Here is a 27,585-nt window from a genome sequence, read left to right on the forward strand (position 1 = left end):
GTGCTTGTTACTGGGGGTTCTGTTGGAATCGGAGCGGCTATTTGCAAGGCTCTTGTCCAGCACTGCATGAAGGTTGTCGGCTGTGGCCGTGTGATGTGATTTAAAGCGTTAGTGTAGCCTATTTGTTGTTGCTACTATTTGCTCTGTGATGACTAGGCTAACCTTCTACTATCTTAGCCCAATATTGAGGTGCTCTTCCATGCCGTCCCTAGGAGGGGTGCGCCACTTGAGTGGGTTGAGTCGCTGACATGATCTTCCTGTCCGGGTTGGTGCCCCCCCCCTTGGGTTCGTGCCGTGGGGGGGGGGGGGTCTTTGTGGGCAATACTCAGCCTTGTCTCAGGATAGTAAGTTGGTGGATGAAGGTATCCCTCTAGTGGTGTGGGGGCTGTGCTTTGGCAAAGTGGGTGGGTTATATCCTGCCTGTTTGGCCCTGTCTGGGGGTATGGTCGGACGGGGCCACAGTGTCTCCCGACCCCTCCTGTCTCAGCCCCCAGTACTTATGCTGCAATAGTTTATGTGTCGGGGGGCTAGGGTCAGTCTGTTATATCTGGAGTATTTCTCCTGTCTTATCTGGTGTCCTGTGTGAATTTAAGTATGCTCTCTCTCTCTCTCTCTCTCTCTCTCTTTCTCGGAGGACCTGAGCCCTAGGACCATGCCTCAGGACTACCTGGCATGATGACTCCTTGCTGTCCCCAGTCCACCTGGTTGTGCTGCTGCTCCAGTTTCAAGTGTTCTGCCTGAAGCTATGGAACCCTGACCTGTTCACGGGACATGCTACCTTGTCCCAGACCTGCTGTTTTCAACTCTCTAGAGACAGCAGGAGCGGTAGAGATACTCTGAATGATCGGCAATGAAAAGCCAACTGACATTTACTCCTGAGGTGCTGACCTGTTGCACCCTCTATAACCACTGTGATTATTATTATTTGACCCTGCTGGTCATCTATGAACATTTGAACATCTTGGCCATTTTCTTCCTAGGTACCGTCTTTTCTAGGGAGTTTTTCCTAGCCACCATGCTTCTACACCTGCATTGCTTGCTGTCTGGGGTTTTAGGCTGGGTTTCTGTACAGCACTTTGTGACATCAGCTGATGTAAGAAGGGCTTTATAAATACATTTGAATGATTTATTTGATTGATTACATTGTCTATCCGCACACGTGAGGCATACCAGTCTACGAAGGAGAGAAAGGTGGATGATGGACACATCATCAACATAAACAGCTGTGACTGCCCTGACAGAGGAGCTGAGGCAAGAGCTGTGAGGGGCTAAAACCCACATTCGAGCCACGGTAAGTTATTGATTCCTAGTGTTCTTATTAAAAATATCTCATTCTATTGTAAATGAGATGACCAAACGTTCATAGCCACCCAGCACTGAATTGTGCTGATTTATCATACTGTGAGTACAATGCACCAATGGTACTCTACTGAATACAATGGTGTTCTATTATTGGCAACATTTCACAATAGCAGGCCATTGTGTCCTCATGACAGACCACATTGATGTTTAAAATCAACATATTTATCTAGCTATGTCACAATGTAATCGTTAGAGCCATCTAATGTAAAACTGACACTAACCCAGTGTTTCTGTTTTCCTCTGGACAGTGTATATCTCCTGGTATGGTGGCTTCACAGCCTCCATCCAGAGAAGGCTGCTGATACCTACGACAGTATGAAGGTGAATAATAACAATAACAATAATATCTGTGCATACGATTGTTTTTGAATGTGTACGTTATAATTCTACTGCCTTCCTACAGTTTTTGGAAGCAGTCGACATTGCCAGTGCTGTAACTGATGTCTTAGGCACATGTTCACGTAAGTAGGACACTTGTCTAACTTATATCTGTCTCAGTATTCTCTGCACATCACTTCCATCAATGTTTGAATGAATGTGGGAAAAGTTTACCATAATTTAACAAATGATAACTACTGTACTCCCGTCTTTGCATATCTTGATTGTAGATGTTCAAATGCGACCTGTGGAGCAAGTGTCATAAAGCAGTCCTGCAGGTGGAATCTGATGCACCTTGATCATCTCAAAGAGGATTGAAAGATGTCTTAAAGCAGTAGCATTGTGGAGTTTTTGAATTGTGAGTTTGGGTCTGATCTGAAAATAAATATTTGCCATGAAAAGTATTGTAGGCTACACTACAGCCCCTTTACAATCTGATACTTGAGATTTAGAGTTTAAAATAAAGTACATTTTCTGTGACATTGTGGAACAATACTATTACAATTTTCCATCAGTATTTAGATATTTTTTTATGAATGTGTTTAAAAAAAAGTTATATTTGAAGTGAATTTTGGGTTCTGGAGTTAATTATATAATACAGTAAACACAAGGTCCAATTAAACTGAATAACATGTTCTAAGTTACATAAAAAAATATTACAAAAAGAAGACATTGAAAAGTAATGCAAAAACAAAATGTCTTATGTTGCATACCAAAACACTAGAAAAAGAATACACGAAGTATAATGCAAGGATTGCACTCTACAATCCAAGGAGAGCTATGTAAATCTGTGACGTACCTCGCCTTCATAGAGTTTGAGGGATTTATCTGTGTTCCAGTCTTGTAAATTTACTTGCGTCTTGCTAGCTAACACATTCTGGTCGTTGTGAAATGAATCTATTTTCCATATCCCGCTTTGCTAATCAGTCAACTTAAAAAGGAGCCCGTCCTGACTCCTATCACATAGGTATGTACGGTTATGGGCAATGGGAGTAAGCCAGCTGTTTCTGACAATACAGCTGCATGATAGCTACAATAGATGTGGCTAGCTTGGTAGCCATCTCTTTCCATTGTTATGCTAGCTAGCTATCTTGTTCTAGCTAAGAAGATTGCCACCTGCATCTCCAGCCTGTTATCCGTTGGATAGCTAAGGCTACCTTTGATTATTTTCAAAGTCATGCATTTTTATCTTCGCTAACTAGCTAAACCTGTGATGTCTAGCAATGTCCTCGCCCCCTGGCTATAATAATGTTCTGCATCTTTTCCAGTCAGCCATGGCAGACAGCAGCGTTTTATCATCATAGCTTATTGTAGACTAATATTTCATTGTTTACAATAAGATTTTCTTATGACATAGCCATACTTTAAACATTAAAAATTATGGAATAATTTTGTCCTATGTCATGTCCCATAACATTATTTCCAAAGACTGTTCTTTGACACAAAACCAGCTAATGAAAATCCTGTTGTTTATTATCTCTTCAACAGCCCCTAAACATGGATTTCATCGAGAGTGAAGCAGAGGAGTCTGAGGAGGAATTTGGGAGTACAGCATGTGAATAATTTTGATTTTATTTCAGATGTCCCTTGACAGAGTTTATCCTCACAACTACTCTAAATAAGAACCATGGTAACAATGTGCAGGCTGCACACAATGTCATGTGTCACCTTACCTGCTGTACAACTTCTTGATTTGTGTCTTAGATGAGGAGGAGGAGCAGGAGAATACCGAGGATCAAGATGAGGATGGAAACCTCAGTGGTCTGATTGATGATGGTGTGGATGAAGGGGAAGGAGAGGAAGAGGAGGAGAAGGAAGGGAAGAAAGATAAAGAAGGAGATAGTGACTCTGGGGAGGAAATTGGACACCATAAGAGGAAGAGAAGTAAGTGGTCATTCATAAATTGTTCCTGTATTTATTCCTGTCTGGGCTGCACTGTGATTGCTTCCTAGCCACGTTGTAGGCTGTTTCTTCAGTCTTTGAATAAACTATAATGGCGTAAACCCTTTGATTCTATTTTGATTTGTGACACCTAACATTGTGCAGCAGAACCATGCATACCAACAACAATCACCTTTGGTGTTTGAGTATCTTGTGTTTTCTGTCTACAGGCTTTGACGACCGCTTGGATGATGATGATATTGATCTCATTGAGGAGAATTTGGGAGTGAAAGTGAAAAGGGTAAGTGTTTTGATGCCATTATGGCAAGCAAAATGCATTGGCATCATGGACATTGTATAGCACACCGCTGAGGTCTCATGTCATGTCCCACAGTCCCACTCTCTAAAAATAGTATGTAAAAGGAGATTGACTAAAATGTTTTCCTGATACCTCTGCTCCTTCCTTATCCCCATAAACAGCAAAAGTTCCGTCGTTTGCGAGACATGTCAGACGATGAGGATGAGGAGGGAGATGATGACATCAGGGAGGCCCATGAGAAGGACATGATAGCGGATGAGATCTTCATGGGGACGGGAGCGGATGAGGGCGAGGCATTGGATGTGCCTTTGCATCCTGGGGAGGATGAGGAGGAGGACGATGAAGAGTCTGGTATGAAACATTTTAGTTGCTTCATCTATAAACAGTGGAATTGTTATGAGTTAGCAGATTTTAAAAAGCCATTTGAAAATATTTGAGTCATAGGTATTTTTTTTTATTTTTCTCAGATATCGATGACTTTATTGTGGATGATGACGGACAGCCCTTGAAGAAATCCAAATGGAGGAAGAAGCTGCCAGGATATACAGATGCGTAAGTGATTCTGACATTTAATTTAATCACTTAGATCTCAATTTGCAGTAGCCTCTCCACCTGCAAGCTCACCCGAAAGTACGAAGTCCTATCTGTGTAATAGAATTTGATATGTTAAGTTTGTCCCAAATGGCACCCTATTCCCCTATGGGCCCTGGTCAAAGGTAGTGCACTATGAAGGGAATAGGGTTCCATTTGGGATGTACACATGTTTACCTTTACTCACCTGCAGTATTTAGTACTGAGCACCACGCCTTTTTTACAGAGCCCTTCAGGAGGCCCAGGAGATATTCGGAGGGGACTTTGACTTTGCCGAGTTTGACACTGAAGCCTATGAAGATGCAGAGGAGGAGGAGGATGCAGATGAAGAGTCATGGGACCGGCCCAAGAAGCAGACCAAGAAGAGGGTGGGCCGACGCAGTATCTTTGAGATCTATGAGCCCAGTGAGCTGGAGAGCAGTCACATGACGGACCAGGACAATGAGATCCGTTCCACTGACATGCCAGAGAGGTTCCAGGTGTGTATACTTCTATAGGATCCGTCCCAAATGGCACTCGGACCCATAGAGCTCTGGTCAAATGTAGGGCACTATATAGGGAATAGGGTGCCATTTGGAACATAGTCATAGGGACACGTGAGCACCTGAAATTCACATATAACTGTTATGGGCTTGACTCTGTAGCCCAGTGGTATTCAAACTATTTCTTCAGTCAGAATTTCTGGGGACCACATTCTTTTCACAGTAATTTTGTGTGACGCCACACCACCCCAAATATAATGACACAACCTTAGAATTGGCACACTTTGATGTTTACATCAACAAATAACCTTCAATTCATAACATTTTAATCTCTTATCAAAATTAAAAGAAACAAAATATCCCCCCCCCCTCAAAATACATTTTATATATATATATATATATATATATATATATATATATATATATATAAATATATATATATATATATATATATATATACAGTACCAGTCAAAAGTTTGGACACACTTACTCATTCAAGGGTTTATTTAAATGTTTACTAAGAGTGTGCAAAGCTGTCATCAAGGCAAAGGGTGGCTACTTTGAAGAATCTCAACTATACAGTATATTTTGATTTGTTTAACACTTTTATGTTTACTACATGATTCCATATGTGTTATTTCATAGTTTAGATGTCATCACTGTTATTCTACAATGTAGAAAATAGTAAAAATAAAGAAAAATCCTTGACTAAGTAGGTGTGTCCAAACTTTTGACTGGTGCTGTACTTATTTAATTTTTTAGGTCGACCTCACTGTAGTTCCCCCACGATCCCGACTTTGAATACCACTGACTTTGAATACCACTGACTTTGAATACCACTGACTTTGAATACCACTGACTTTGAATACCACTGACTTTGAATAACATTGACTTTGAATACCACTGCTGTAGCCCATACCCTTTTCTATGTGTGTGGTCTTGTTGTTTTTAGTTGCGCTCCACTTGTGTGAAGCCTGCAGAGGATGATGAGTTGGAACAGGAGGCTGAGTGGATCTATAGGAATGCCTTCTCTACTCTCACCATCTCCATGCAGGTACTGGAGTGAGGATATTTTAGCTGGGTCTCATAAGACAATTAGTTAAAGCTGATTCTACAGTGCATTCAGAAAGTATTCAGACCCCTTAACCTTTTCCACATTTTTGTTACTTTACAGACCTTTTTCTAAAATTGATTAAATTGGTTTAAATTGGTACTCAGTACTTTGTTGAAGGACCTTTGGCATCGATTGCAGGCTCGACTCTTCTTGGGTATGACGCTACAAGCTTGGCACACCTGTATTTGGGGAGTTTCTCCAATTCTTCTCTGCAGATCCTCTCAATCTCTGTCAGGTTGGATGTGGAGTGTAGCTGCACAGCTATTTTCAGGTCTCTCCAGAGATGTTAGATCAGGTTCAAGTCTGGGCTCTGGCTGGGCCACTCAAGGACATTCAGAGACTTGTCCCGAAGCCACTACTGCGTTGTGCTGTTGGAAGGTGCATCTTAACCCCAGTCTGAGGTGCTGAGCGCTCTGGAGCAGGTTTTCATTAAGGATCTCTCAGTACTTTGCTCCGTTCATCTTTCCCTCGATCCTGACTAGTCTCCCAGTCCCTGCCGCTGAAAAACATCCCCACAGCATGATGATGCCACCACCATGCTTCACCGTGAGGATGGTATTGGACAGGTGATGAGCGGTGCCTGGTTTCCTCCAGACGTGACGCTTTGAATTCAGGCCAAAGAGTTCAATCTTGGTTTCATCAGACCAGATAATCTTGTTTCTTATGGTCTGAGAGTCCTTTAGGTGCCTTTTGGCAAACTCCAAGCGGGCTGTCATGTGTCTTTTACTGAGGAGTGGCTTCCATCTGGACATTCTACCATGAAGGCCTGATTAGTGGAGTGCTGCGGAGATGGTTGTCCTTCTGGCAGGTTCTCCCATCTCCACAGAGGAACTCTAGAGCTCTGTCAGAGCTCAGTATGTCCTTGGCCGGACGGCCAGCTCTAGGAAGAGTCTTGGTTGTTCCAAACTTCTTCCATTTAAGAATGATGGAGGCCACTGTGTTCTTGATGACCTTCAATGCTGCAGGAATGTTTTGGTACCCTTCCCCAGATCTGTACCTCGACACAATCCTGTCTCAGAGCTCTACGGACAATTCCTTCGACCTCATGGCTTGGTTTTGCTCTGACATGCACTGTCTACTGTGGGACCTTATATAGACAGGTGTGTGCCTTTCCAAATCATGTCCAATCTATTGAATTTACCACTGGTGGATTCCAATCAAGTTGTAGAAACATTTCAAGGATGATCAATGGAAGCAGGATGTACCTGAGCCAAATATAGAGTGTAATAGCAAATGGTCTGAATACTTATGTAAATAAGGTATTTCAGATTTTTCTAAAAACCTGTTTTCGCTTTGTCATTATGGGTATGGTGTGTGTAAATAGATGAGGAAAAACATTTATTTATTCCATTTCAGAATAAGGCTGTAGGTCTGTTTTTAAAATGCTTGTGTTTTTTAAATCAAATATTCGGTGTTTTCAGGAGAACGCAGACTATTTGGACAGAGGTCCAGCCACTACATTCAGCAGAAAAGGCCCCAGCACCATCCAGAAGATTAAAGAGGCTTTGAATTTAATGAGAAACCAACACTTTGAGGTGTTACAGTTCCTCTATCACTGTATGTAATATTGAGTTCTTCCATATCATTTTTCAAAGTTAGTTAATACAACTGTCTTTGTTGTTTCACCTCAAGGTTCCGTTCATAGCGTTCTATAGGAAAGAGTATGTGGAACCTGAATTCAATATCAATGATCTGTGGAAAGTTTGGCAGTGGGATGAGAAGGTAATATACTGTAGCATTGGATTTTTGTTAACTTAAACCCTTCATTTATTGTCTCTGTTTAATTACTGTTTAATGTGGGACTTTCTTTCCTCCTCAGTGGACCCAGCTGAAAACCCGCAAACAGAACCTGAGACGCCTGTTCCAGAAGATGCAGGGATACCAGTTTGAACAGATCTCAGCTGACCCAGATAAGCCACTGGCTGATGGCATTCGACCATTAGACACTTCAGATTTAGAGAGGTAAGGCTTGTCATGTTCAACATGTTTGTAAATAAGCCTTGTCTGAGCCAGAATGGCCCATAGGGCAGGAGCCTATCTCCTGTTTCTGTAGTGTGAGGCACCTTGATGTACAAGTACACCCCCTGGACAGTATGCTAGTCATGTTATGACACCTTTATTATCTTTGTTGTATCAGAATGCTGACCTGATTATGTTTGTCTGACAAGGCTGAAGGATGTCCAGTCTAGTGATGAACTGGGCGACGTCTACAACCATTTCCTGCTGTACTATGGCCGGGATATCCCAAAGATGCAGAATGCAGCCAGGTCCAGCAAGAAGAAGCTGAAGAAGATCAAAGAAGTGGATGAAGATGGTACAATTTAGATTATATATTGTAAGATTGTAAAAGCACAGTGGATCTTTGCCCTCATCAGAGTAATTACCATGTCTTCTGTTTGCAGGTAATGAGCAGGAAGTAGTGGAGGAGGAAGATGAAGAAGAGGAGCAGCCGAAGGGGCCGGACCTGAAGCTTGCATCTCGCAGGGATATGTACAGCATCTGCCAGGGTGCAGGACTGGGTGAGTGCTTTATCATTGTGTGTCCAGTTGGTGTCACTATCAGCACCTTTTACAAACAGATTTGTGTGCCATCTTCAGGTCTATACAGTTAGCTCGTGATAATACAAAACTTGCTAAATAATGTGCGACTGAAAAACTGTGACTAGTGTACTTAAACAGAGTTTTCCAATCGAAGTGCACTTATTGTATCATGAGCCGACTATATTTGCAACAGTTTTTGAGTCCACCATTTAAAGGGTTCTCTCATCAGATGGCCTGGCCAAGAAGTTTGGTCTGAATCCAGAGCAGTTTGGAGAGAACCTACGTGACAGTTACCAGCGTCACGAGACGGAGCAGTTTCCTGCTGAGCCCATGGAGCTGGCTAAGGACTACATCTGCAGGTTAACCAGCAACACATTATTGCACGGTATACAGAATACACTTTCATATAAAGATAACCCAACCATTTTAGCAGTAACAGGGGTGGTGTTGAGAGGTGAATATACAAACTTGTGGCACCATTTGAGATGCAAACCTATACCTTCCACAATACTAATAATAGTATGTTCTCTCTGCCTGTGCAGCCAGTTCAGCACAGCAGAGGCAGTACTGGAGGGGATTCGCTACATGGTCGCCATGCAGATCGCTCGGGAGCCTCTAGTCAGACATGTGCTCCGACAGACATTCCAGGAGAGAGCTAAGATCAACATCAAACCCACCAAGAAGGGAAAGAAGGTATACACCATCTATTTGCAATAGGGTTAAAAAATCACTGTAACTTTCAAAAAATTCCCAGGTTTTCCAGAAATCTTGGTTGGAAGATTCCTGCAATCAGGAGTGAATAAGCAAGAAGTCCTTTATCTTTCTACCAGCAATTCCTGGAAAACCTGGGAATTTGGGGAAAATTGCTGCAATTTTGCAACCCTATTCTGAAATTACCGCCACTTCTCGTTGTATTAGTGGTTTAATTAGGTCTTTCATGGGATATACAGTACTTTCAGAGGCGTCAGGTAGCTTAGCGGTTCGAACTTTGGGACTGTAACCGCAAGGTTGCTTGTTCGAATTCCTGATCTGGCAAGGTGGAAAAATCTGCCGTTCTGCCCTTGAGCAAGGCCTTAACCCCAACACAACTGCTCCTCTGACTCAGAGGGGTTGGGTTAAATGTGGAAGACACATTTTGGTTGAATGCATTCAGTTGTGCAACTGACTGGGTATCCCATTCCCCCATTCATACCCCTTGACTTATTCCACATTTTGTTGTTACATTCTGAATTCAAAATTGACAAAGCAACGCTTGAATGGTTTCAGAACAAGAATGTGAAAGTCCTTGAGTGGCCCAGCCAAAGCCCAGTCTAGAAACAAAATCACTTGAATCAATTTTGAATTCAGGCTGTAACACATCCAAATGTTGAATAAGTCAAGGGGTATGAATACTTTCTGAAGAGATGAGTTTATATTGTATAGAAAAAAACACATTTAACAAGTTATGTTCTTTTCATTGACTCATATTTTTACATTTTAGTTATTTAGCAGACACTCTTATCCAGAGTGACTTACAGTTAGTGCATATATTAATATGTCATTATCTAGTTTAGAGTACTCTACCATACATTTATGTGGTCTAATCTCTCCTGTAGGATGTGGATGAGGCCCATTATGGCTTCTCCTTTAAATACCTGAAAAACAAGCCTGTAAAAGAGCTGAGTGGAGACCAGTTCCTCAAGATGTTCCAGGCAGAGGAAGAGGGCCTGCTCATCATTAACATTTGTATTGACTTGATTGGAGTGAAGGGGTGAGGTCTTGTTATTATAACATTGTGTAATAACATTAATAACATTATAGGCTGCATCCCAAATGGTACCATATTCACTAAATAGTGCACTACGCTCTGGTCAAATGTAGTGCATTATGTAGGGAATAGGGTGCCATTTGCGACGATACCACTGAGTTTTGTGTAATAACATATTAATAATGTGTAATAACATGTAATAACATTAATAACACGTAATAACATGTTCCAAAATGTGCTCTGTTTACATGTATACTGTCCTGAGTCAGTCAAGTATCCATGATACCACTATGTTTGTTGAGCAGGTACGGAGGTGACCAGGCGTACTATGAGGAGATAAAGCAGTTTTACTACAGAGATGAGTTCAGCCACCAGGTTCAGGAGTGGAACAGACAGCGCACTCTGGCCATCGAGCGCTCCCTCAAACAGTTCCTTTACCCGCAGATGGCGAAAGAGCTGAAGAACAAACTTATTGCAGAAGCAAAGGAGAACATCATCAAGGTACCCCCCCCTCAATACACACACGCCCAAGGAGGAGGATAAATCTTCTGCAGCAACTTCTATTATTATCTCAACATTTCATTCGATTTTTCTTCTTCTTTTCATTACGTTGATGTGACGTCGTTGCTACTGTGGTATTGATTACTTATTTTCTTATTCCGGTATTGACTTTCCAAAGCAGGCGGCTCAGAGCATTGATGTATGTTGAGCCTGCTACAGTGTTGTGATAGTGGTTGCCCGCCCCTCAGGCCTGCAGCAGGAAGCTGTATAACTGGCTGAAGGTGGCGCCATATCGGCCCGACCAACAAGTGGAGGAGGACGAGGAGCTCATGTCTGAGGCTCAGGGCAAAGGGATCCGTGTGCTGGGAGTGGCCTTCTCATCCAGCAGGTAGACTACTGCACACTGTCTCTGACTTCACTTTGTGTGTGTCCCAAATGGCTCCCTATGTAGTGCACTACTTTTGACTAGACCCTTTGGGGCTCTTGGCAAAAGTAGTTCACCATATAGGGAATAAAGGGTTTAACTTCAGTAAATTGTCTTTACCACTTTTACAGTCAGCTAAATTGAATGACTTATTTATTTAATGTGTTTGTGACCATAGAATTATGAATTAGAATACAAGAATGGACTTTAATCTAATTATGGAGGGATAAAGGTCAGCCATTTTGGTTAGGGAGTTGTTCAACCAAGGTTTGCCAGTGCTGTGATAAAATATGTATGTTTGTTAGCAAGCTAGCCAGCAAGTTTTAGAGGAATGATTCCAAACATTTTTCAAATGAACTGCCAATATACCAACATTGCATTCAATCAATAGATGTGGTAAAGAGGTCAAATGAACACAGACTGTGGTGGATAGAAGGACAACGGATTGGCACACATTCAACAAATCTGATCAAACAAAGTGGATATTTGTCAAACACTACATTACCAAAAGTATGTGGACACATGCTCGTCGAACATCTCATTCCAAAATCATGGGCATTAATATGGAGTTGGTCCACTCTTTTGGGAGGGCTTTCCACTAGATGTTGGAACATTGCTGCGAGAACTTGCTTCCATTCAGCCACAAGAGCATTAGTGAGGTCGAGCACTGATTTTGGCCGTTTAGGCCTGGCTCGCAGTCGGCGTTCCAATTCATCCCATAGGGGTTCGATGGGGTTGATATCAGGGCTCTGTGCAGGCCAGTCAAGTTCTTCCACACCAATCTCGACTAACAATTTCTGTATGGACCTCGCTTTGTGCACGGGGGCATTGTCATGCTGAAACAGGAAAGGGCCTTCCCCAAACTGTTGCCACAAAGTTGGAAGCACAAAATCGTCTAGAACGTCATTGTATGCTGTAGCATTAAGATTTCCCTCCACTGGAATTAAGGGGCCCAGCCCAAACCATGAAAAACAGTCCCAGACCATTGTTCCTCCTCCACCAAACTTTAGTTGGCACTATTCATTCGGGCAGGTAGCGTTCTCCTGGCATCCGCCAAACTCAGATTAGTCCGTTGGACTGCCAGATGGTGAAGCGTGATTCATCACTCCAGAGAATGCGTTTCCACTGCTCCAGAGTCTAATGGCGGCGAGCTTTACACTACTCCAGCCAACGCTTGGCATTGCTCATGATGATCTTAGGCTTGTGTGCAGCTGCTTGGCCATGAAAACCCATTTCATGACTCTCCCGATGAGCAGTTATTGTGGTGACTTTGCTTCCAGAGGCAGTTTGGAACTCGGTAGTGAGTGTTGCAACCGAGGACAGGCGATTTTTACTCGCTTCAGCCTTCGGCTGTCCCGTTCTGTGAGCTTGTGTGGCCTACCACTTCGAGGCTGAGCCAATGTTGCTTATATACGTTTCCACTTCACAATAACAGTGCCCTCAAAGCTCATCACTAAGCTAAAGATCCTGGGACTAAACACCTCCCTCTGCAACTGGATCCTGGACTTCCTGACGGGCCGCCCCCAGGTGGTAAGGGTAGGTAACAACACATCCGCCACGCTGATCCTCAACACGAGGGCCCCTGAGGTGTGCGTGCTCAGTCCCCTCCTGTACTCCCTGTTCACTCATGACTACAAGGCCAGGCACGACTCCAACACCAACAGTGGTAGGCCTGATCACCAACAACGACAAGACCGCCTTTAGAGAGGAGGTCAGAGACCTGGCCGTGTGGTGCCAGGGCAACAACCTCTCCCTCAATGTGATCAAGACAAAATAGATGATTGTAGAGTACAGGAAAAGGAGGACCGAGCACGCCCCCATTCTCATCGACGGGGCTGTAGTGGAACAGGTTGAGAGCTTCAAGTTCCTTGGTGTCCACATCACCAACAAACTAACATAATCCAAGCACACCAAGACAGTTGTGAAGAGGACACGACAAAACCTATTCCCCCTCAGGAGACTGAAAAGATTTGGCATGGGTCCTCAGATCCTCAAAATGTTCTACAGCTGCACATCGAGAGCATCCTGACTGGTTGCATCACTGCCTGGTATGACAACTGCTCGGCCTCCGACCGCAAGACACTACAAAGGGTAGTGCGTACGGACCAGTTGTAACGGCTGTTGTAGAGAGGGGACCAAAGCGCAGCGTGTTGATTGCTCATGATGAATATTTATTATAACTCAAAACACTAAAGGAAAAATAACAAAGCGAAAACGAAAGCGCACAGTTCTGTTAGGTACATAAACTAAACAGAAGACAACTACCCACAAACACAGGTGGAAAAAAACCCTACTTAAGTATGATCTCCAATTAGAGACAACGAGGACCAGCTGCCTCTAATTGGAGATCACCCCCCCCCCAAAAAAACATAGAAATAGAAAAACTAGAACCTAAACATAGATATACAAAACATAGAAAAACACAAAACACCCCCTGTCACGCCCTGACCTACCTAAAATAACATCTTACTATGGTCAGGACGTGACACCAGTACATCTCTGGGACCAAGCTTTCTGCCATCCAGGAATTCTATACCAGGCGGTGTCAAAGACACCAGCGGTTGTCAAAGGCGATTTTCAAAGACTCCAGCCACCCTAGTCACCCTAGTCATAGACTGTTCTCTCTGCTACTGCACGGCAAGCTGTACCAGAGCGCCAAGTCTAGGTCCAAGAGGCTTCTAAACAGCTTCTACTCCCAAGCCATAAGATTCCTGAACATCTAATCAAATGACCACCCAGACTATTTGCATTGCCTGCCCGCCCGCCCAACCCCCCCCCACCCCACCCCCCACCCACCCTCTTTAACTCTGCTACTACTCTCTGTTTATTATCTATGCATAGTCACTTTAGTAACTCTACCTACATGTACATATTACCTCAATTACCTTGACTAACCGGTCCCCTCGCACATTGACTCTGTACCGGTACCCCCTGTATATAGCCTCGCTATTGCTATTTTACTGCTGCTCTTTAATTATTTGTTACTTTATTTCTTATTTTTTTAAGTATTTTTCTTAAAACTGCATTGTTGGTTAAGGGCTTGTTAGTAAGCATTTCACGGTAAGGTTTGTTGTATTCGGCGCATGTGACAAATAACTATTGATTTGATTTGATTTGACTTACAGTTGACCAGGGCAGCTCTACCAGGGCTGAAATTTTACAAACTGACTTCATGGAAGGGTGGCATCCTATGACGGTGCCACATTGAAAGTCACAGAGCTGTTCAGTATAGGGAAATTTACTGCCAATGTTTGTCAATGGAGGTTGCATGGCTGTGTGCTCGATTTTATACACCTGTCAGCAACGAGTGTGGCTGAAATAGCCGAATCTACTAAAGGGGTGTCCACATACTTTTGTATACAATATATAGTGCATTAACATTGAGAAGTAGTTTGTTCTCAGGTTTAGAAGCGTTGAGTGAATGCTATGCAAACTCCCATTACCCCCACGGCATCTTTCACCCTACGTATTTCCATGGCATTTCTATTATTTTGGTAGAGTTACAGTGACCTCTTTACCGTATTTATGCAGTCAATCCACAGCAATACACTGGCTGAAATCAGTTGATGATAGAACTTTTAAATGCAGCAAGTATCATATAAGATCACTCAAAGCTTTACAAGAAAACTAAATGTTTGACTTTTGTGGTCTGTTTATAGTGGGCTGCGAAAGTATTCACCCCCTTGGCATTTTTCCTATTTTGTTGCCTTACAACCTGGAATTAAAATCGATTTTTGGGGGGTTTGTATCATTTGATTTACACAACATGACTACCACTTTGAAGATGTATAATATTTTTTATTGTGAAACAAACAAGAAATACATTTTTAAAAACTGAAAACTTGATTAACTATTCACCCCCCAAAGTCAATACTTTGCAGAGCCACTTTTTGCAGCAATTACAGCTGCAAGTCTCTTGGGTTATGTCTCTATAAGCTTGGCACATCTAGCCACTGGGATTTTTGCCCGTTCTTCAAGGCAAAACTGCTCCAGCTACTTCGCGTTGGATGGGTTCCACTGGTGTACAACAATCTTTAAGTCATACTACAGATTCTCAATTGGATTGAGGTCTGGGCTTTGCCATTCCAATACATTTAAATGTTTCCCCTTAAACCACTCGAGTGTTGCTTTAGCAGTATGCTTAGGGTCATTGTCCTGCTGGAAGGTCAACCTCCGTCCCAGTCTTAAATCTCTGGAAGACTGAAACAGGTTTCCCTCAAGAATTTCCGTGTATTTAGCACCATCCATGATTCCTTCAATTCTGGCCAGTTTCCCAGTCCCTGCCGATGAAAAAGATCCCCACAGCATGATGCTGCCACCCCCATGCTTCACTATGGGGATGGTATTCTTGGGGTGATGAGAGGTGTGTTTTCTTTGATGGCCAAAAAGCTCAATTTTAGTCTCATCTGACCAGAGTAGCTTCTTCCATATGTTTGGGGAGTCTCCCACATGCCTATTGGCTAACACCAAACGTGTTTGCTTATTTTTTTCTTTAAGCAATGGCTTTTTGCTGGCCACTCTTCCGTAAAGCCCAGCTCTGTGAAGTGTACGGCTTAAAGTGGTCCTGTGGACAGATGCTCCAACCTCCGCTGTGGAGCTTTGCAGCTCCTTCAGGGTTATCTTTGGTCTCTTTGTTGCCTCTCTGATTAATGCGTTTTTAATGAGTTTTGGTGGGCGGCCCTCTCTTGGTAGGGTTGTTGTTGTGCCATATTCTTTCCATTTTTTAATAATGGATTTAATGGTGCTCTGTGGGATGTTCAAAGTTTCTGATATTTTTTTATAACCCAACCCTGATCTGCACTTCTCCACAACTTTGTCCCTCCTTGGTCTTCATGGTGCTGCTTACTTGGTGGTGCACCTTGCTCAGGTGTGTATATATACTGAGATCATGTGACACTTAGATTGCACACAGGTGGACTTTATTTAACTAATTATGTGACTTCTGAAGGTAATTGGTTGCACGAGATCATATTTAGGGGCTTCATATCAAAGGGGGTGAATACATATGCACGCACCACTTTTACGGTTTGAATTTTTTTAAACAAGTTATTTTTTTCATTTCACTTCACCAATTTGGACTATTTTGTGTATGTCCATTACATGAAATCCAAATAGAAATCCATTTCAATTACAGGTTGTAATGCAACAATGTAGGAAAAACGCCAAGGGGGATGAATACTTTTGCAAGACACTGTACATATAGTTTAGAGAGGCTATTTATAGAGAAAATTAGTATAAAACTGTATTTATAATTATATGACAATATTTTAGGTTGACAATAATTCTATTACACAATTTTTTATATATCACATGCCTTACTTTAATTTTACTGCATAAGTATAATCAGAATTATGCCTCTACTGCCATTCATTCGAATTAGACTGGTTTCGATTTCTCCCTGGCCAATATGGCTGTAATTTGCACCCCATTCTGGAACTTTGAGGGTTTATGACATGGCCCCTCCAGTAATTTAATACGATTTCTGTGATTATGACTTAGTTATTATTCACTGCAAACCTCTTTGTCCGCAGAGACACCCCAGTGTTCTGTGCCCTGGTGAACGGTGACGGAGAAGTGGGGGATTTCCTCAGGCTTCCTTACTTCCTGAAGAGGAGGAACGCATGGAGGGAGGATGAAAGGGAGAAAAAGGTATTTATGAAACCAAACCAAAGGTGCGTCCTAAATGGCACCCTATTTATATTTACATTTTAGTCATTTAGCGGACACTCTTATCCAGAGCGACTTCCAGTAGTGAGTGCATACATTTTCATACTTTTTTTTTCATACCATAGGCCTCTGGTAAAAAGTTGTGCGCTATGTAGGGAATAGGGTCCATTTGGGACACAGGGCAAGAGTTTTGACGAAGCTCAGATAACCATACCATCCAATGTTGACTAATATTTGTCCTTGTTCTAATATTTGTACTACCATACTTTTAGATCCACGATATTGAAACCCTGAAGAAGTTTCTGAACAGCAAGAAGCCTCACATCATTGCTATAGCTGGGGAGAACAGGTTTGCAACCCTCTCCTGCTTGCTTTCACCGGTGGCCTTCTTAGACTGCTGTTTGAAGAAGGTTACTAACATGACTGAGGATGTATTCCAAACTGCATCCTATTCCCTATATAGTGCACTACGTGGGTACCATTTAGGACTTACCCTGAATGTTTGTAACGTTCCTTCCTCCACTCCTTGTGCAGGGACGCCCAGATGGTGATTGAGGACATTAAACGCACTGCCAGTGAGCTGGAGCAGGAGTCCTCCTTCCCCACCATCGGGGTGGAGCTGGTTGACAATGAACTGGCCATGCTCTACATGAACAGCAAGAAGTCAGAGGTCAAGTCCTGCCCTCTTTTCCCTAAACATGTTTTTTTATTCTCACAAGACAAACATTTCCTCATCTCAATTTGTTCTACATTGGATGTATTCTACATACTGTACCTCCCAAAACTCTCTGAGTGGTCCACAATGCGGTTTTAAATCTGTAATATGTATTGCCAATGACTGTAATTTTGTGGAGTGAGTGACACTTAAATTGATTTTCTCTTAACTCTACATATTTTTCTATTTCTCCAATCCACAGGCAGATTTCCGGGACTACCCCCCTCTCCTGAGACAGGCTGTGTCTGTGGCCAGGAAGATCCAGGACCCCCTGGTGGAGTATGCTCAGGTGTGCAGCAGTGACGAGGACATCCTCTGCCTCAAGTTGCACCCTTTGCAGGTACTAATGACATCATCCAGAATGAGTTCCTAATAGGGCTCTGATCAAAAGTAGCGCACTATATAGTGACTAGGGTGCCATTCAGGACGCAACCCTTGTCTCCATTTGGCCAGGCATGGTTGGGAGATCATCATCACCGAGCGGCAGCTCTGATGAAAACACACAGGTGGTTCACAGAGATCCTTTAGAAACCCCTTTCTTGAACTGCATTGTTGGTTAAGGGCTTATAAGTAAGCATTTCATGGTAAGGTATACCTGTTGTATTCAGCGCATGTGACAAATTTGATTTGATTTGTAACAAACAATTTTTTATAAAAATCATGAAAGTGGCCATTTTAGGCCCTTTTTAGACCTACTGTATCCATGAACCATACATGATACAGACAACATCTTGGTGTCATTATACTCCTAACATTGTGCTCTAAAATATGGAGTATTGCTACATTCTGAAATACAATTTTACATGTGAATTTATTAAACATAACTATTCATATTTATGTCTCAAAAGTACCCTTTTTGATTTTGTTCATTTTTAGACAGATTGTTTTAAACAATATACTCTACAAGTGCATCACATTTCCAGAGTTAGTTAAAGTTATGATACATTTTATGAGCACCGCCAACACAGTGAATGGGAAAATGGATTCAAAGGGTACTTCCTCTGCTGGTGACTTGCTGAATGTGCAATCCTACAGGAGGGCTGTGATTGGTTAATGACCTAGAATGTCAATGTATAAAATTGATAATTTCTTCAAAAGTAGCAGAGAGCCCACTTTTAAAATGTTATGTGTTTGATGAGTATATTGTTCCAAACACCAAGATGTTGTCTGTAATATGTATGGTTCACTGACCATAGGGTCTTACAGGAGGCAGGTATATCTCATAAAATGGACTAAAATGGTTCAAAAAAAATATTTCTGATACAAATGTAAAAAGTGTGTTAAACATCTTTCCACCCAATTAAGTTTTTATGTGAGAATTCCCAGAAAATCTGTGATAACATAAATATTTTCGGGCAATGCTGGCTTGGAATCGCCCAAATGCAGAAGTCTCGTTGACGGTACATGATAATCATAGTCTAGTTTGAATCAAAGTCTGTGAATCAATGTGCCTGTAAAGAGTGAGTCTCTGTTCTCTGTTTGCCTCCCACACAGGAGCATGTAGTGAAGGAGGACCTGCTGAATGCTCTGTACTGTGAGTTTATCAACCGGGTGAATGAAGTGGGTGTGGATGTGAACCGGGCCATAGCCCACCCCTACACCCAGAGCCTGTTGCAGTACGTCTGTGGCCTGGGGCCCAGGAAGGGATCCCACCTGCTCAGGGTAAGACATAGATCACTTGAAGCATCTAGATTGCCAACATGTTAATACAATGTAATTACAGGGTTACTACACATATATAAGAGAAACAATATACCAAGTGTTACCAGATAGAATTTATCAATATACAGTAGCAGTATGTACCTATATGTTTTTATTATTACAGTATCTTAGAATAATTCAGTACTCTACTGCAAACTTTTTCACTCAGGCCCCCTTCCAGCATTGTGGAACATCCTGTGCCCCCCCTCTGCACACACGCGCTCACCACGTCTATTTCTATGGGTGCAAGCACTGTTCATGACACAAACGGTTCACACCCCTCTTGTTGGCGGAGAGAACATTTTGCAGGTTTATAGCTCATTTTCATGCAAATCTATACTTTTTTCCATGCCTAATGTGTATTCATGTGATATCTGAGTGACTCAAACATTACAACAAAGTCTATGAGCTAAAAAAATGTGCTAAAAACGTTAGCTGACATGGGCTAGTTGGTCAACTGGATATTTCTGACAAGTTATAAATAGCTCTCTAAGGTATGCAATGACAGACATGACAAGAGAAACTGATGATGCACTTCCCAATATCTAAATTGCACCTTGTGCTTCTACTATTACAACCCTATAGTTTGGGAACCACTGCTCTACTGTACTGACTTCTGAACAGATGCCTTTGCATGTACATTTATCCCTCTCTGTTTCCAGATCCTGAAACAAAATAACACTCGTCTGGAGAACCGCACTCAACTGGTCACCATGTGTCACATGGGCCCCAAGGTCTTCATCAACTGTGCTGGTTTCATCAAGATTGACACAGCTTCTCTGGGAGATAGGTTAGTCTCAGAACATTGGGCATGGTCATTCATACAATAGTGCAGAAAATACCTGAGACTAAAAACCATATTTCTATTCGAAATTCAACTCATAATAGTAACAGTGAATAACTTGACAAAAGTACTTTTGTTGACATCATCACACAGCCAATTCACTAAATAACTGAATCATTGACATCAAGTGTCTCTCCCTACCTGCAGTACTGACTCCTATATTGAGGTTCTGGACGGGTCGCGGGTGCACCCAGAGACCTATGAGTGGGCCAGGAAGATGGCCGTGGACGCTCTGGAGTACGATGAGTCAGCGGAGGACGCCAACCTGGCCGGAGCACTGGAGGAGATCCTGGAAAACCCGGAGCGGCTCAAAGACCTGGACTTGGATGCCTTCGCTGAGGAGCTGGAAAGACAGGTCAGTGTGGGAGATGTAGGCTGCTTTAGAAGTGGTGCACTATATAGAGAATAGGGTGCCATTTGAAACACACCCGTTGTCCTACTCTGGGTGGTTATGAAGAGCTTGCATACTCTTGCATACTCCTCCTGATCTGAGGACATTGTAGTGCTCACTGTTTGAAACTCTCTGTGTCCACAGGGTTATGGTAACAAGGGCATCACCCTGTATGACATCCGTGCTGAGCTGAGCTGCAGGTACAAAGACCTGAGGTCCACCTACAGAGGACCTAACACAGAGGAGATCTTCAACCTGCTCACCAAGGAGACACCAGAGACATTCTACATCGGTCCGTGCTGTTCCTTCTCAACCAGGGCATTATTGATATCTCTTTCAAAGTGATGTGTTAATACGCACACTGCCGGGTTTTTTTTTTTGGTGTAGGGAGTCACAGCCCCAAAGTTGACATAGTAGGAAACATGTATAAATCCCTTACTGGAATCTCAACACTGTCTGTCCTGTCCTGTCCTGCCTCTAGGTAAACTTATCACCAGTGTGGTGACAGGCATTGCTCACTGGCGCCCCCAGGGGGAGAGTTATGACCAGGCCATAAGGAATGATGAGACAGGTCTGTGGCAGTGTCCTTTCTGTCAGCAGGACAACTTCCCTGAGCTCAGCGAGGTGAGAATCATATATGCTCCATATTCTGCTGCAATCTATACTGACAGTCAATCTGAAGAGTGGTGTGTTATTGGTTTTAAATTCCTAGATTATTATTTGTTGCTATATTTATATTGGCCACAGCTGTCTTTTTGATCACCAAAGTCTGACGTAGCCTCTGGTCTCTATGGCAGGTGTGGAATCATTTTGACAGTGGCTCCTGCCCTGGCCAAGCTATTGGGGTCCGCTGTCGCATGGACAACGGAGTCACCGGCTTTATCCCCACCAAGTTCCTCAGTGACAAAGTGGTCAAGCACCCTGAAGAAAGGGTTAAGGTATCACGGTAGTTTCCCCCAAACTATCTCTCAATTTCAGTATAACTAACAGTCATATAACACTTTAACTTGAACCTGCTGTAGGTGGGCATGACAGTGCACTGCAGGATCATGAAGATTGACATTGAGAAGCTCAGTGTGGATCTGACCTGTCGCACGTCAGACCTGTCGGATAAGAACAACGACTGGAAGCTTCCCAAGGACACCTACTACGACTTTGACACTGAGACAGAGGATGTGAAGCAGGAGGAGGAGGCCAAGAAGAAACAGCAGAGAACAAGTGTGTACCTGTCTGAGATCTCTAGATGGAGAACATAGCTGGAGTTGATAAATGGATCAAATGACATTTTGGATTCATCTTTTATTATTGGTTGATTGTGGTAATTGTAGCAAGAGTAGTTTTTGGGCCCGTTTCCAGGACACAGATTAAGCCTTGTCCTGGAATAAGATTCTCCATTTAAAGTGTTTTTTAGTACAAGACTATGCTACGTGTGTCCGGGAAACCAGCCCTAATAATATAGTACCAAACTCTAAAATACAGATTTCCACTCCCTATAGCCTACATTAAGAGGGTGATAGCCCACCCATCATTTCATAACATCAACTTCATGCAGGCAGAGAAGATGATGGAGTCCATGGACCAGGGAGATGTGATCATCAGGCCCAGTAGTAAGGGAGAGAACCACCTGACTGTTACTTGGAAGGTTGCCGATGGCATCTACCAGCACATTGACGTACGAGAGGAGGGCAAGGAGAACGCCTTCAGCCTGGGACATACCCTGTGGATCAACACTGAGGTCAACTCCATCCACAGGCTTCTTCATTATGAAGCAGTATATGCCTGTATGAATAAAAATATGTGCATCCAAAATAGCACCCTTTCCCTGTATAATCCACAGAAGTAGTGCACGATGTAGGGAATAGTGCGCCATTTGGCACGATACCAATGTGTTTCACTTTTTTAGTAGGTTGTGTGACCTTTTCTCAGGAATTTGAAGATCTGGATGAAATCACAGCCAGATACGTTCAACCAATGGCTGCGTTTGCTCGCGATCTGCTTGGTCACAAGTATTTTCAAGATTGAAATGGTGGAGACCGAAAGGTAGGAACAAGGATATACTTTCTTTCAATTCACAGTATCATTGTGTATGAATATGTTTGTATGTGTGCATCAGTCTATCTGCCAGTTTGTGTGTGTTTGAGAGAGGGGGAATAAGAGATACAAAGAGACAGATGGGATAGAAACCTTTTCAATTTTCTTCAATTGATCATCAGCTGTCCCTGTTTTTTGAATTGTAGAAAATGGAGGAGGTCTTGGTGAAAAGCAAGAAGGAGAAGCCTACATTCATCCCCTACTATGTGTCTGCCTGTAGAGAGCTGCCAGGGAAGTTTCTGCTCGGTTACCAGCCCCGCACAAAGCCAAGGTTACCTCAGGACTGCCAACCACACTACCCGCTGCCTTTGTCATTTAAATCAACACCCATTCATAGGATGCATGTTTTTGCATAAAAATACAAATGCTGGAGATGCGCTTGGCTTCATTTTTTTCCATGTGCAATTGACACCCTAAAGAAAAAAGCTCTTGTGTTTGAAATTGAACTGCCCCACCCAAACCCAAACAAAGAATGTGTGTCAGGACAGTTGGGGAAGCATGAAGCGCCTGTTTGTCTCTGCCACTGTTGCCAAGAGCAAGAGTGATTATTGGTACTTGCTTAGAGACATGACAGAACATGAACATAAACATTAACTCTTACTTGCCTCTCTCTCACTCGCTCAGGAGGGTTTGTCACATTATCCACAGTAATCATCACTGTTCAGTGAACCTTCATAAATACAGTACTGTGGTGTTGTAATGTCACATAATGTACAGTTCATTAGGAAAGTATTCAGACCCCTTGACTTTTTCCACAGTTTGTTACATTACAGCCTTATTCTAAAATTGATAAAATATTTGTTTTCCTTCATCAATCTACACACAACACCCCATAATGACAAAGCGAAAACATAAATGCCTTATTTACGTAAGTATTCAGACCCTTTGCTATGAGACTCAAAATTGAGCTCAGGTGCATCCTGTTTCCATTGATCATCCTTGAGATATTTCTTCAACTTGATTGGAGTATATAAGGTCCCAGAGTTGACAGTGCAGGTCAGAGCAAAAACTAAGCCATGAGGTCGAAGGAATTGTCCGTAGAGCTCCGAGACAGGATTGTGTCGAGGCACAGATCTGGGGAAGGGTACCAAAAAATTTCTGCAGCACTGAATGTCCCCAAGAAAACAGTGGCCTCCATCATTCTTAAATGGAAGAAGTTTGGAACTACCAAGAGTGTAGAGCTGGCCGCCCAGTCAAACTGAGCAATAGGGGGAGAAGGGCCTTGGTCAGGGAGGTGACCAAGAACCCGATGGTCACTCTGACAGAGCTCCAGAGGTCCTCTGTGGAGATGGGAGAACCTTCCAGATTGACAACCATCTCTGCAGCACTCCACCAACCAGGCCTTTATGGTAGAGTGGCCAGACGTAGCCACTCCTCAGTAAAAGGCACATGACAGCTCGCTTGGAGTTTGCCAAAAGGCACCTAAAAGACTCTCAGACCATGAGAAACAAGATTCTCTGGCCTAATGAAACCAAGATTGAACTTGTAACGTCTGGAGGAAACCTGGCACCATCTCTACGGTAAAGCATGGTGGTGGCAGCATCATGCTGTGGGGATGTTTTTCAGCGGCAGGGACTGGGAGAATAGTCAGGATTGATGGAAAGATGAACGGAGCAAAGTACAGAGAGATCCTTGATAAAAAGGACCTCAGACTGGGGCGAAGGTTCACCTTCTAACAGGACAATGACCCTAAGCACACATCCAAGACAACGCAGGAGTGGCTTCAGGTCTCTAAATGTCCTTGAGTGGCCCAGCCAGAGCCCGAACTTGAACCCAATGGAACATCTCTGGAGAGACCTGAAAATAGCTGTTCAGCAACGCACCCCATCCAACCTGACAGAGCTGGAGAGGATCTGCATGAAGAGTGGGAGAAACTCCCCAAATACAGGTGTGCCAAGCTTGTAGCGTCATACCCAAGAAGACTCAAGGCTGTTATCACTGCCAAAGGTGCTTCAACAAAGTATGGAGTAAAGGAGGGGGATTTCTAAATTTGCAAGAATTTGTTATTATGGGGTATTATGTGATGATTGATGAGGAGGAGGGAAAAAAACAATTTCATCCATTTTAGAATAAGGCTGTAACAGAACAAAATGTGGAACAAGTCGAAGGTTCTTAATACTTTCTGAATGCACTGTAGTGTTATTGTTAGAATGTCATAATCAGAATGTCATGACTTTTCTCTGGCATGCAGGGTTGAGTTTGTGACTGTCACGCCTGAGGGGTTCAGATACAGAGGACAGATTTTTCCCACAGTGAATGGACTTTTCCGATGGTTCAAAGACCATTTCCAGGAGCCAGTGGCAGGTCAGAGCATATACAGAATGCTGCCTTAGAAATGCCTCACAATTAAACATACAGTCCAGGGTAATCATGCTCTAATGACAGATTCACTTCTGTTATCTGATTTTTGGTATTTCTCCTACAGGAATTACTCCTAGCAGCAGCAGTAGAACACGAACCCCAGCCTCTATCAATGCCACGCCAGCCAATATTAACATTGCAGGTCAGTTTAGAGCCGGGATGATACTTGTATCTCCATATTTTTTCTTGGCAAAAATGAAAACACAAAGCAGATCTTACTCTTTGGTCCTTTAAAAACCTGCTGTATGTAAAATATTGTGTGATATAGCTAGAAAATAAATACATGTGACTCTGGATGACAACATGATGTTTGTTTCCAACATCTGGGCTATTTTCCTACAGAACTTATATCCGCTTTGTGTTTTGTTTCTTGCCACAATACTAACGTGTATCGTGATAGTAGTATCGTAGTATCGTCCAGGCCCTAGGTCAGTTACTGTGTATACTTACTCCACAGGATCTCTATGACTATAATATACTGTATGTTACCTCAATTGGTTTTTATCATTTCATGCATCCTAAGGTTGGAATCATCAACATTTTAAGGACTTTTAAGAAGCAGTTTCTCTGTTTAATCTTCTCCTAATGTATAAAGTTGTATGTGTTATGTATGCCCTATGTCTCTGTCACTCAGATCTGACTCGTGCAGTGAACGCCCTCCCTCAGAACATGACCTCTCAGATGTTCAGTGCCATTGCCACTGTAACGGGCCAGGGCCAGAACCCCAACACCACACCTGCCGGGTGGGCATCCAGCCAGTACGGCTACACTGTGGACAGCAGTGGTGGGGGGGCAGCAGCAGCGCCTATCACGTACGTTTGGAATACACAGACGCTTACTGTATATCTGACTGTCATCACGAAAACTTTTTGAGTTTCATCTCTATCAGTTTTTTATGTTTCTGTTCAACATGAGCCCTTCTTTTTTCTGTCCCAGGTGTTTGCCACACCAGCTCAGCAGCCCATTGCTACTCCCCTTCTGACGCCCAGCTATTCATACACCACCCCCACCCCTAGCCAGCAGCAGACTATCACCACACCCCAGTACCCCAGCAACACTCCCCAGTCCTCACACGGGTCACAAGGACATGGACACCGCCCTTCCTCCTCCACACCAACATCATCATCCTCTTCCCGCCACCACAGGACACCAACACCAAAGTAAGTCACTTCTCAAAACTAACTCTTAGACAGAATTATCCAAATAGAGAAACTATTTTAATTTGGGTAATTCAAATGGAGAGACTATGGTCCATGTATGTAGCTGGGCACTCAGAGAGGATTTCTTACGGAAGTTTCCAACCGCAGATAACTTAGCTCTAATTATTCAGGAAGCAAATCAAATCAAATGTATTTATTTTGCCCTTCGTACATCAGCTGATATCTCAAAGTGCTGTACAGAAACCCAGCCTAAAACCCCAAACAGCAAGCAATGCAGGTGTAGAAGCACTGTGGCTAGGAAAAACTCCCTAGAAAGGCCAAAACCTAGGAAGAAACCTAGAGAGGAACCAGGCTATGAAGGGTGGCCAGTCCTCTTCTGGCTGTGCCGGGTGGAGATTATAACAGAACATGGCCAAGATGTTCAAATGTTCATAAATGACCAGCATGGTCAAATAATAATAATCACAGTAGTTGTCGAGGGTGCAACAGGTCAGCACCTCAGGAGTAAATGTCAGTTGGCTTTTCATAGCCGATCATTGAAAGTTTCTCTACCGCTCCTGCTGTCTCTAGAGAGTTGAAAACAGCAGGTCTGGGACAGGTAGCACGTCTGGTGAACAGGTCAGGGTTCCATAGCCGCAGGCAGCACAGTTGAAACTGGAGCAGCAGCATGGCCAGGTGGACTGGGGACAGCAAGGAGTCATCATGCCAGGTAGTCCTGAGGCATGGTCCTAGTGCTCAGGTCCTCAGAGAGAGAGAAAGAAAGAAAGAAAGAAAGAAAGAAAGAAAGAAAGAAAGAAAGAAAGAAAGAAAGAAAGAAAGAAAGAAAGAAAGAGAGAATTAGAGAGAGAGCATACTTAAATTCACACAGGAGACCGGATAAGACAGGAGAAATACTCCAGATATAACAGACTGACCCTAGCCCCCTGACACATAAACTACTGCAGCATAAATACTGGAGGCTGAGACCGGAGGGTTCAGGAGACACTGTGGCCCCATCCGATGATACCCCCAGACAGGGCCAAACAGGCAGGATATAACCCCATCCACTTTGCCAAAGCACAGCCCCCACAGCACTAGAGGGATAGCTTCAACCACCAACTTACCATCCTGAGACAAGGCCGATTATAGCCCACAAAGATCTCCGCCACGGCACAACCCAAGGAGGGGCGCCAACCCAGACAGGAAGACCACGTCAGTGACTCAACCCACTCAAGTGACGCACCCCTCCTAGGGATGGCATGGAAGAGCACCAGTAAGCCAGTGACTCAGCCCCTGTAATAGGGTTAGAGGCAGAGAATTACAGTGGAGAGAGGGGA

General features: G+C 43.2%; 1 protein-coding gene across 1 annotated transcript; it reads left to right on the plus strand.

Moving 5' to 3' along the window:
- Nucleotides 1-1,115: 1,115 nt before the first annotated feature.
- Nucleotides 1,116-23,120, plus strand: LOC115206325 (transcription elongation factor SPT6). Its single transcript, XM_029773126.1, has 33 exons — nucleotides 1,116-1,291; nucleotides 1,611-1,683; nucleotides 1,766-1,823; nucleotides 3,445-3,624; nucleotides 3,852-3,922; nucleotides 4,102-4,291; nucleotides 4,408-4,492; nucleotides 4,758-5,010; nucleotides 5,966-6,067; nucleotides 7,549-7,662; nucleotides 7,760-7,849; nucleotides 7,947-8,089; nucleotides 8,296-8,441; nucleotides 8,530-8,646; nucleotides 8,897-9,026; nucleotides 9,210-9,360; nucleotides 10,263-10,417; nucleotides 10,720-10,915; nucleotides 11,164-11,303; nucleotides 16,871-16,988; nucleotides 17,279-17,355; nucleotides 17,541-17,676; nucleotides 17,924-18,061; nucleotides 19,216-19,383; nucleotides 20,085-20,212; nucleotides 20,414-20,621; nucleotides 20,802-20,949; nucleotides 21,139-21,281; nucleotides 21,455-21,595; nucleotides 21,680-21,875; nucleotides 22,154-22,392; nucleotides 22,584-22,697; nucleotides 22,895-23,120. Exons 2-32 carry the CDS (start codon nucleotides 1,678-1,680, stop codon nucleotides 22,677-22,679), a joined length of 4,263 nt encoding a protein of 1,420 aa, XP_029628986.1. The 5' UTR covers nucleotides 1,116-1,291; nucleotides 1,611-1,677; the 3' UTR covers nucleotides 22,680-22,697; nucleotides 22,895-23,120.
- Nucleotides 23,121-27,585: the final 4,465 nt, after the last annotated feature.

This window comes from Salmo trutta, chromosome 13 (assembly GCF_901001165.1).
Source record: "Salmo trutta chromosome 13, fSalTru1.1, whole genome shotgun sequence".
Lineage (NCBI taxonomy): Eukaryota > Metazoa > Chordata > Actinopteri > Salmoniformes > Salmonidae > Salmo > Salmo trutta.